The sequence below is a fragment of the Sinocyclocheilus grahami genome, unplaced genomic scaffold (assembly GCF_001515645.1).
Source record: "Sinocyclocheilus grahami isolate Dianchi unplaced genomic scaffold, SAMN03320097.WGS_v1.1 scaffold48.1, whole genome shotgun sequence".
In the NCBI taxonomy this organism is placed as follows: domain Eukaryota; kingdom Metazoa; phylum Chordata; class Actinopteri; order Cypriniformes; family Cyprinidae; genus Sinocyclocheilus; species Sinocyclocheilus grahami.
In genome coordinates, this window is record NW_015505227.1 from 1,558,777 (window position 1) to 1,568,133 (window position 9,357).

At 38.6% G+C, this 9,357-nt stretch overlaps 1 protein-coding gene across 1 annotated transcript in view; it reads left to right on the forward strand.

Annotated features, from left to right (window-relative positions):
• The window catches only part of LOC107582920 (serine/threonine-protein kinase WNK4-like), a 53,667-nt gene that overhangs the window by 24,013 nt on the left and 20,297 nt on the right, over positions 1–9,357 (forward strand). Inside the window, exons 3-4 of the mRNA XM_016268946.1 lie at positions 297–517; positions 1,115–1,272. Of these exons, the coding sequence (XP_016124432.1) occupies positions 297–517; positions 1,115–1,272 (379 nt within the window). The remainder of the gene's footprint in view (positions 1–296; positions 518–1,114; positions 1,273–9,357) is intronic.

Genomic DNA, 9,357 nt, shown 5'->3' on the forward strand with positions numbered 1-9,357 from the left:
CTCTTACTTTGCTTTTGGAATGCACGCTTCAAACAGAACGGTCAGTGAAGCCGAAGAAAGTGATGATGTGCGCTACCGGCGCCTATTTTGTACTAGTTGCGACGGTAGTGACGTCATGGCTGTCGCCGGCCAAACAAGTTGGTGTTTTTTCAATGTAGGCTTCAGACACGGGTCACGATGAGGCGTTCCCCATAGCGACCCCTAGAGGACGCAGTTCGAAGTTCCACGAAAGGGAACTAATATTCTCACAATGAAAAAAACGAATATAACTACAATGCTGACCTGTTTCCCTGTAGGTACCTGAAAAGGTTCAAAGAGATGAAGCTGAAGCTTCTCCAGCGTTGGAGTCATCAGATCCTGAAGGGCCTTCATTTCCTGCACACCCGAACACCACCCATAATCCACCGAGACCTTAAATGTGACAACATTTTCATCACTGGCCCCACTGGATATGTTAAGATTGGTGATTTGGGTCTAGCTACTCTCAAGAGTGCCTCATTTGCCAAGAGTGTCATTGGTGAGTTAAAAATCCCACAACATTTCAGTGTACTGCTTATTTAGATGTTACAATGTCAACAATTTATCTTCAAGCAATCCAGCAGAACTTTATTTGACCTTCACAACAGTTACTGTAAACAGTGCCCTGAGCTACCTCTACTATGGGCTTGCCTTGTTTGTGTACTCTGTCAACTGTATTTATGGCCCAACAAGCGATTGACAGATTTCTCACCTCGTCTGTATACGGTGGTGCTTATATCACATCAGCTCATTAGCTCAGCATTGGCTCAACACGGTTTAAAATCTGATCTGCTCATGCTCAGATTAGGAGAGTTCAGTGACATGAATAATTAAAGAATGCATGACCTGCATTGGACGTCAGGAAAGCACAACCAATAGTTCAAGCTCAAGTTCAACTTGGATCTCAAATGTACTGTTCATGTTTATGAGTGCACATTTAACATTCAGTCAGTTGGAGGGCCAACCAAAGCTCTGGGATCACCATTGTGCCCTTGAGCAAGACACTTTATACAAGGTTAAGCCATGAGGAATAAAAGTGCCTGCTAAATGGTTACTTAATGCTTATTTTTTGGTCTTGATCTTTGCTTCCACACAGGAACACCAGAGTTTATGGCTCCAGAGATGTATGAGGAGAAATATGACGAAGCTGTGGATGTTTATGCCTTTGGCATGTGCATCCTGGAGATGACCACATCAGAGTACCCTTATTCAGAGTGTCAAAACGCTGCGCAGATCTACCGCAAAGTCACTAGTGTAAGTCAATTCTCACACCTGTATTACAAGCTTGAGAAAAACATCATGGCCCCAGGCTGCACTTAATATGTTATTTACTTCAAAATACTTACTTCATTGTCTTGTCAGGTTGCATGAAAATATCCCCTCTTTCTCTGTCTGCCTCTCACACATACTACAGCTTGCGTACAAAATAAAGGTTCTTTAGTAGCATCTATTTATTCATGAAGAACCTTTAACATCCATGGGAACTTTCCATTGCACAAAAGGTTCTTCGTAGAAGTTAAGCTTATTTAGGTCATTGCAGTGCAATTGCCTTTTTTTTAAAAGGTTCCAACAAAAAAAAAAAATTCAAGTGTTCTTAATTTTTTTAAAGTGTTACTGGCCATTTTGTCAAACCACATACCGAATCTCTGCTCTTTCAGCTCACTGCCACCCACTTCATTAGCCATCTCTCCTCAAAGCAGCTTCAAGCTTTTACAACTCTTCTAATGGTTATGTGAGGCCTTTATGAGGCTCTCTTTGACATTTCTCTGCAACAAGGGGACAATTAGCGAATCTCTCTTGAGCTGTAATTCTATTTAGAAGATGGAGATCTTGTCTCTCACCCAGATCTCTAATCAACCCCCTGGTTAACCCTTGAGTCCAAGTTGATTTCTGATTACAGTGTTGCAAATGTGTTATTTCATTGTACTTGTGTGCAATGCATGCTAACCGCAATCTTGGGTGTGCATCGAGTTGCATGGTTATAATCTCTTCCATAAGGGATGACTTTTTCCCTAGGGGCGGCTCGTTAAGAGTCCAGCCAATCAGCCAATGTTTATGTGAATAATATACAAAGCAAAAAACTGCACAGTTAAACAGCTCTAGAACAACAGTAGTAGCATTGTTGAATACAGAAGCCCTAGAGGAGATTCATTCTTTTGATGGGAAAACTGCCTGATTTTCTCTTTCTCTTCCTGAAACCTCAAATCAGTTCCATTTATGATGTATTTAATGGCCAACACATGCTGAAAATACACTTTTACAGTTTGTTATACCTATCTCAATATCTTTTCCTTTAAAAGTGCACTTAGTATTTTTATCCATTGAAGTATATATAGCCAAAGAAAAGCATAAAATCTGTTGTATAGAGTAAGCTATTTTATTCTATTTAAGGGTGGTCTCTCTTTATAACCGCCATATTGAGGTCACATGACCAGTGCAATAATAGGCTACTCACTTTATCACAAATTCGGTTGCAGAGTAAATTAATTATGAGTGAGTAAGTATGTTTACATATACTTTAAAAGCTCTGTTTCAATCAGACTGAAACAATGTTTTGTAAGCACTTTAGTTCCACTGAAATCATGCCTGTCAGATTTTTGGTCGGACTGACAGACCTAGACCTTTGGTCGGACTGACAGACCTAGATAAAAATAAAAATTGTAGCTTGCTAGCAAAACATAAACACACCTTTAAATATAGATGCCATCTTAAAATATAGTTGTCCTTCATAAACTACAGAGCATCCAAAGCTGAAACTCAATGTAAGTGTAATTTCAAGCGTTATTTGGGCTGTTCTTATTCTTTCTTAGGCATTATTAGCATTAGCTATGATAATTTTACACCTGTTTTGGCCTCTCTTTATTTTTTTTGCACATTCAAGGACATTATATTGTCATGTCCTGCATCATGGTCCTGTGTTTATGACATTACGGCCACTCTGTCTTTAGTTGTTTTGTTCCTGTTTTCCCTCACTGATTACTGTTATGTCAAGGTTAGGCCATATCAGATTCAGTAGATAAGGAAAGAGGAAGGAAAGCGTGTACCTGACATGACAAACAGACATCACCTTTCATCCTGCTGTTCCTGATACAGTAGAGGGACTTTGTGGCTTTGAAGTTGGCATGCAGAAATTACATGGTTGGTCGGAGAGCACATTTCCATTTTTCAGAAGACTGAGCGATAAAGATAGACAGAGCGAGACAGTAGCGCTTTTCCAAAATGGCACCATTTTTTAACATCATGGATTTGCTTCTGATGCAAAATCTTGTAGTGGTGTACATATCCGTTGCTGTGAAGGCAATCCCACAAAATTTTTATTTGGAATATTTGTATGTTTACATTTATCTTTCAGAAGTGTGCATTTAAATGTTTCTTAAAGAAGCTGCATTTATTTAAAGAAAAATACAGTAAAAATGGTAATGTGGAGAAATATTATTACAATTTAAAAGATCTCTTTTCTATTTTGACATATTTCAAAATGTAATTTAGTCCTTTTAAAGGTGTTTATATAAGTTCACTAGGTACAGGACAAAAATACTGATTTAGACAGTGATTTTTTTCCTGTGTATGTATATCTTGTATTTCTGTATTTTGCATGTGTATCTTGTATGTCTGCATTTGCATGTCCATTCACATCACAGACTCGAGCCAATCATAAATCACTGATTACGACTGTTCATTTTCACGGTACACACAGTGGATCAGCTATGCATGATCCAACAGTGGGGACACAAACAATGCAGTGGCCCCTGGCTAGCATGGGAGGGACACAGAGGAGTTCAGTGGGGCAAAGTGGAGACCAAAGGAGGTCAAACCATGTGCCTGAGCATCAGCTAGTGAATGTGTCTCAAAGGCAAATTCATATTTGATCCCGACGGGCCTTTGCACTTCCCTGGGTTAATGAAAATCATCCTCTGTGCCGCTGAGAGCGTGGGGTTTGTGATATGGCGGTCATGATCTGTGGAGGAGGCTTTTGACCCTGACATGTTTATGAGAGCAAGAAAGATGCTGTTTGTAGATAGTTGTGGGTTCTGTTTAGACTATGAACGGGTTTTATGATCTCAATAAGCATGTAAAAAGCTTTTAAGAGACAGAAAAAGGAATGTTCAATTGTTCCTGGAGCAAAGGAAGTTAGAAAGACAAACAGCAGCTTTTCAAAGCTGTTTTTCGAAACACACGTCCCAGGCGTCCCAGAGACGAAGCATGTAAAACACAGAAAAACATTTAAATGCAGATGCTGAGCATGGGAAACAACAGTCTTCCCAAAGCCATGCATTTCTATTTGTGTACGTTTTGTTTTGGGCGATGTGCAAATACCACGAAACACATGCATTTTGTGGAGGATTGAGGTTGAGCTTCAATATTCAGAGTCAGCTTCAGTATTCAAGTGCATAACATGTTCTCTAACAAACACAATCCTCAATCTCAGTCTGTTTGTTTTTCAGATAGGGCCGGGTGGGAGAGCCCTCGAGCGCAACTTTATGAACCACGGTCCCTGCACTTAAAATTCTTGTGTTGTTATGTCACGTGTTTTTCTTGGTATTTTAAGATTACCATGGCAACACAGTCTCTTATTTAGTTCTTAACCTGTCATTCTTTCTAACTGCTGAAAGACATTTTGTACAGTTAAAAAGGAAATGTGCACATCTTGGGACTGATTTCTGAAATATAAGACCCTGACACCTTGCAAGTCATTGTTTTTTGACAATTCAAATTTTTTCATCCAAATATTCATAATTTTAGTTTGGTAATTTTTGTTCGGATTAATGATAGATGTCCTATGTACAAATTTCACTTGTACCAGTAATGCAATGCTGTCATTGTCATGGCTCCAGCTAATTAAGTGTAATACAGTTAGTCTCTCCTAGACGTGAATCTGGGTCCTGCATTGCCATGGGGACATGAGCTGTTCTCGCGAGGTTGTGGAGGCGTTAGGACCAAACTTACTAATGTGCATGTTGTTGGGAGGGCAAAAGATTGTGTTCCACCTCTGCATATCAGACGTGCCTTAATTAGACCAGGTACACACCGCTATGAAGACTGTTTCCTCATCTGCCTACACATAAACACAGATAAAACTTTGATGAAATGTCATTATATTCAATGTTCATGGAATATAATGTTTTTCCAAGCAACCAGTGCACCTGATTGTATTAAGATTTGTCTTTCTCACCTGTGGATGACCTTCAGTTTATTCACAGTGGATTGAGTGACATGCAGAACCAGAGGGAAACAGACAGAGAGAATTAAGACTGGTCCAGACGTTAATTATGTCTGTTAGTCTTTGTGGAGCCAGTGATGACACTGAAGCATGTGGTCTTACCACATTAGCTCAACTGATAGAGCATGGCGCTAGCAACGCCAGTTACAGGTTCGATTCCTAGGTAATGTACTGATGAAATGAGTAGCTTGAATCAGGAGGTAACAAACCTGTATTTATCTGACTTTCTTTCTTCCATAAAACACAAAAGAAGAAATATTGAAGAATGCTTTAACTTTTTAATCATTGGGGTCCAAATGTTGTTTGGTTGTAACTAAACATGTTGTAAATTTATAGATAAACAAATTGAGAAATTGTGAGTAAATGATGACAGAATTTTTGAGTGAACTATCGCTTTAACTGTATGAACCATCATAGCGGCTTAAACCGTTCTGACAGCTGTTTTCATAAATTAACACTGCTTTCATGTTGAAATACAGCTAACACTGAACCACACATGATGTACATGAGACATGTAACCTTGCTATTTTTCGTATTTATCTTCCAATTCACCCCATGCTGCTTAACACACAGCGGAAATGAAAAGCCTTTCCATCAAGCATGAGGTTCACGCCAGCAAGATGACTGTGGTCACTTAACTGAGACGCAGAGAAAATTGGCCCTGCCTTTTCACTAAAATCAAAAGCTTTCAGGTTGATTTATGGCCTTTGTGTGAGTGTAAACCCTGTAATGACTCTAGCCTGTAAAATGAACAAAGATCTAGCAAAGCTAATCGACCTAATCTCATTTTTCTTTACGAGACAACATTTAGACGTAAACTACTTTGCCATTTAACACTTGGTTTCTGCGGACACATTTGTTGGGTGGTATAGTTATGTTTATATATGTTATGAGTACATTAATGATTTGGAGTTCAGCACAGTTTGTTTGTGAAGCTTCCAGGTTGATACACAAACAAGTGGCTTGCTTATGTTGACAGCTAGAAAGGTTGGCATATCTGTGTGCAATCCTTGGGGAAAAGGTCATTTCATATCTACTTTGATGTTTTCGTAATCATACTAAGAGCATAAAAAGCATTTCGAATGGACCTGACAGAAATCCGGAATTCTCAGCGTTTGCTCTTTGATAGCTCACAAGACTTTAATGGAATTTTGTGTTATGTTTAACCAAAAAATTTAAGTGAGAGAGTTGTTGACATAGTAAGAAATACAAAGTGAATGGGTAAAATTTAAAAAGATTCAGTTGGTTAACTTTGGTTAATGCAGACCTTTACAGAACAAGCATTTATTATTCATTTGGTTAATGTCAGTTTCTACATTACTACATTTTAACAATTAAAGCTATACATTAACATGAGTGTATTATGAACAAACATGGATTAAAGGGATGGTCATGTTTATATATGCGGTGGATCAGAGGTAAAAAATGATATAAGTACTGTTCAGTTTCTTGCACAGACCAATCGTTTCGTGTCTTAAGACCTCAATATATCGCCATGAGCCGCAGGGTTCAATTTGGTTTTGTCTGTATATGTTTTTTTAACTCTCAAAGCCGTGGAGCCCATTGACTGCCATTATAAGACTGATAGACTGCAACGTTTTAAGTAAAAAATCTTCGTTTGTGTTCTACTGAAGAAACAAAGTCACCTACATCTTGGATCCCCAGGGGGTAATCAGATAAACATAAAATTTTCATTTTTGGTTGAATTATCCCTTTTACATTGAACAATAGAATTTTTCCAAATTAACATTACCTTTGATAAATAAAACCATTTTGATCATTGCTGGTACTGTACATTGACAACATTATTGAACTAACATTAAAATAACTTTAATGTTAACATTAATTTTAACTAATGTGATCAAATCGAACCTCATTGTGAAGTGTTATAGCTCAGCATAGCTCAGATAATTTGATCTTGCAAGGTTTTGCTCAAAATTCTAGAGTTCATATTGACTTTTGATTCAGATAATCTGTTGAGATCTCTAGAGAAGACATGTACAATTACTTTTTTTCAGGGTTTTCACTTCTTTCAGAAAGTTTAAAATCAAATGAAATGATGAAGATTATTGACAGCAAACTTTATATAGAATTGCTGCAGCTCTTTCAGATGGATGTAATGTTGGGCTTCTTGCGTGTCCGCAGAAACCAAGTGTTAGGTAATGGTCGTTCCTCAAAGCATTTGGTGAGGAAGGAGGAAAAGAGAGAAGATGCAGAGCAGAAATTACATTTTTTTTAATTTCAGATGTTTCTTATAGCAGGACTGTAAAGGTTTGCTGGTTTTAGCTGGTTTAATCTGGTTCCTAACTGGTCTCTTAGGCAGGTCAGGCTAGTCTTTATCTTCATTGGTCTCTCAGCTTGACCATCTAATAATTACCCCAAACCCCTCTAAAACCGATAAACCAGACCAGCTTGAACAGGCTGAGAGACCTAATGCTGGTGTAGGTGTATTTTTTTCTCAGAAGGGAGAGAAAAAGAGCTGATTAACGGTGTGTGAAACAAACATAAATGAGCATTTGATTCTTTGCTTCATGGTCTCAAGAGGTCTCCTCAAAAGCCTGATATCATCAAGAGGCGCCTGACCAGTGAAAAATCATTCAACTAATCCCTCTCAACTGCCTCCTGAACGCCTGTTGAAAGCCTGTGAGATCAGTTTTGCCCAGTGCCTTGGACAGATATGGTTTTCAGGCGTGAGAACTTCAGGCCGCCCCACCCCCTTTACCCTGAATTGCACCTCTGTTTTGTATTTTCTGTTTTCCTCTCCATCTCAAGCTTTCAATGGGTCTATTATCTGAACAAGCAATACCAAAGCGTCCTGGTTACGTCAGCTCTCTGTATTTTCTGGACAGCTCAGAACATTGAGGTTGCCACAAAAATGTTCTGTCCAACAGCAGCATGGATCTTGTCCATAATGCCTTTTGCAATAAGCGTATGGCACCCGGCCTGGCTGGTAGAATACTGAAGGTACATCATAGCTTTCCTCCATGAGGATTTCAGGCAAAGAACACCGTTTTAAGTGATGATGTGATGGGATTTAAAACCGTTTATGGCATACATATACTCACACACTACAGTTTCACACACTACAGTGTTCATTTTATGTGCTTAAGTTTTAAGTATCACTGTGGTGAGGACATTTACCTTGAATCAGTAGGTTCTGAAGTAGGTATAATGCAGCAAAAATGTCCTCAGCATCACAATTTTGTGTTTTTCACCTCATCTGTTTTACAATTCGGTTTCAGCTGCCTCAGAATTAGAGCTTGATTTAATTGAGCTTTTCTTCTTAACAAAGTAGATGGACTGTGAAAAGAGCATTTCATTGAATTCCAGAACTGGATTTCTCATCAACTAAATGGAAAAAAAATTATGGTCTTTGAGTGTACAGAGCAGTCCTTTTTATCAGCCGTTTTTTGTTCAAATCCAGTATAGTGTTCTTTGTAGTCATTTTTATAAGTGTGTTTTTCAGTGTTTATTATGCCCAATTGTGGAAACATGTCTTCACAAGGCTTGTAAAATCTAGTTGAGTGTGGAACCAAACCATGTTCCACAAAGCACGTCTTGTGTGATCGATGTTTTTCCACAATATGGCGTCTGTTCCCTGTCATTAGATGCCCCACAGATATCACTGATGTCATGGTCTATTTAGCTCAGAAGGACTGAACGTACTACTGGCGTGATGTGTTCTGTAGACTATATATGTGCTGTATAAAAAAACTGCTTACAGTTTTATATGGCCAATCATCCTATAGACGTCTATTAGTTTTAAAGAGCAGGTCATATGGGTTTTTGAAAAATATCTCTTTTGCAGTTTATAACATAGCTATCCTTAAATGAAAACAATCTGCAAAGTTGTTAATCAGAAAAGTGCACGATATGTAAAGATATTGTCTCTCAAAAGAGAGAGTCGATTCTGAATCGCCTAAACGAGTCGTCATATTTTCAAATCTTTTGCCTGTTACCGGTATACGTCACTGGGTAACACATTTGCATAATCCCCGCCTGCCCGCGAAATACGAACAGAGTCTGACCTGCCCACAAACACTTCTGCTAGACTAGTTAGTGTGTTTACATCATGTTGAGAAGACGCTGTGTTCAAGGATACCACAGAAATACAATTC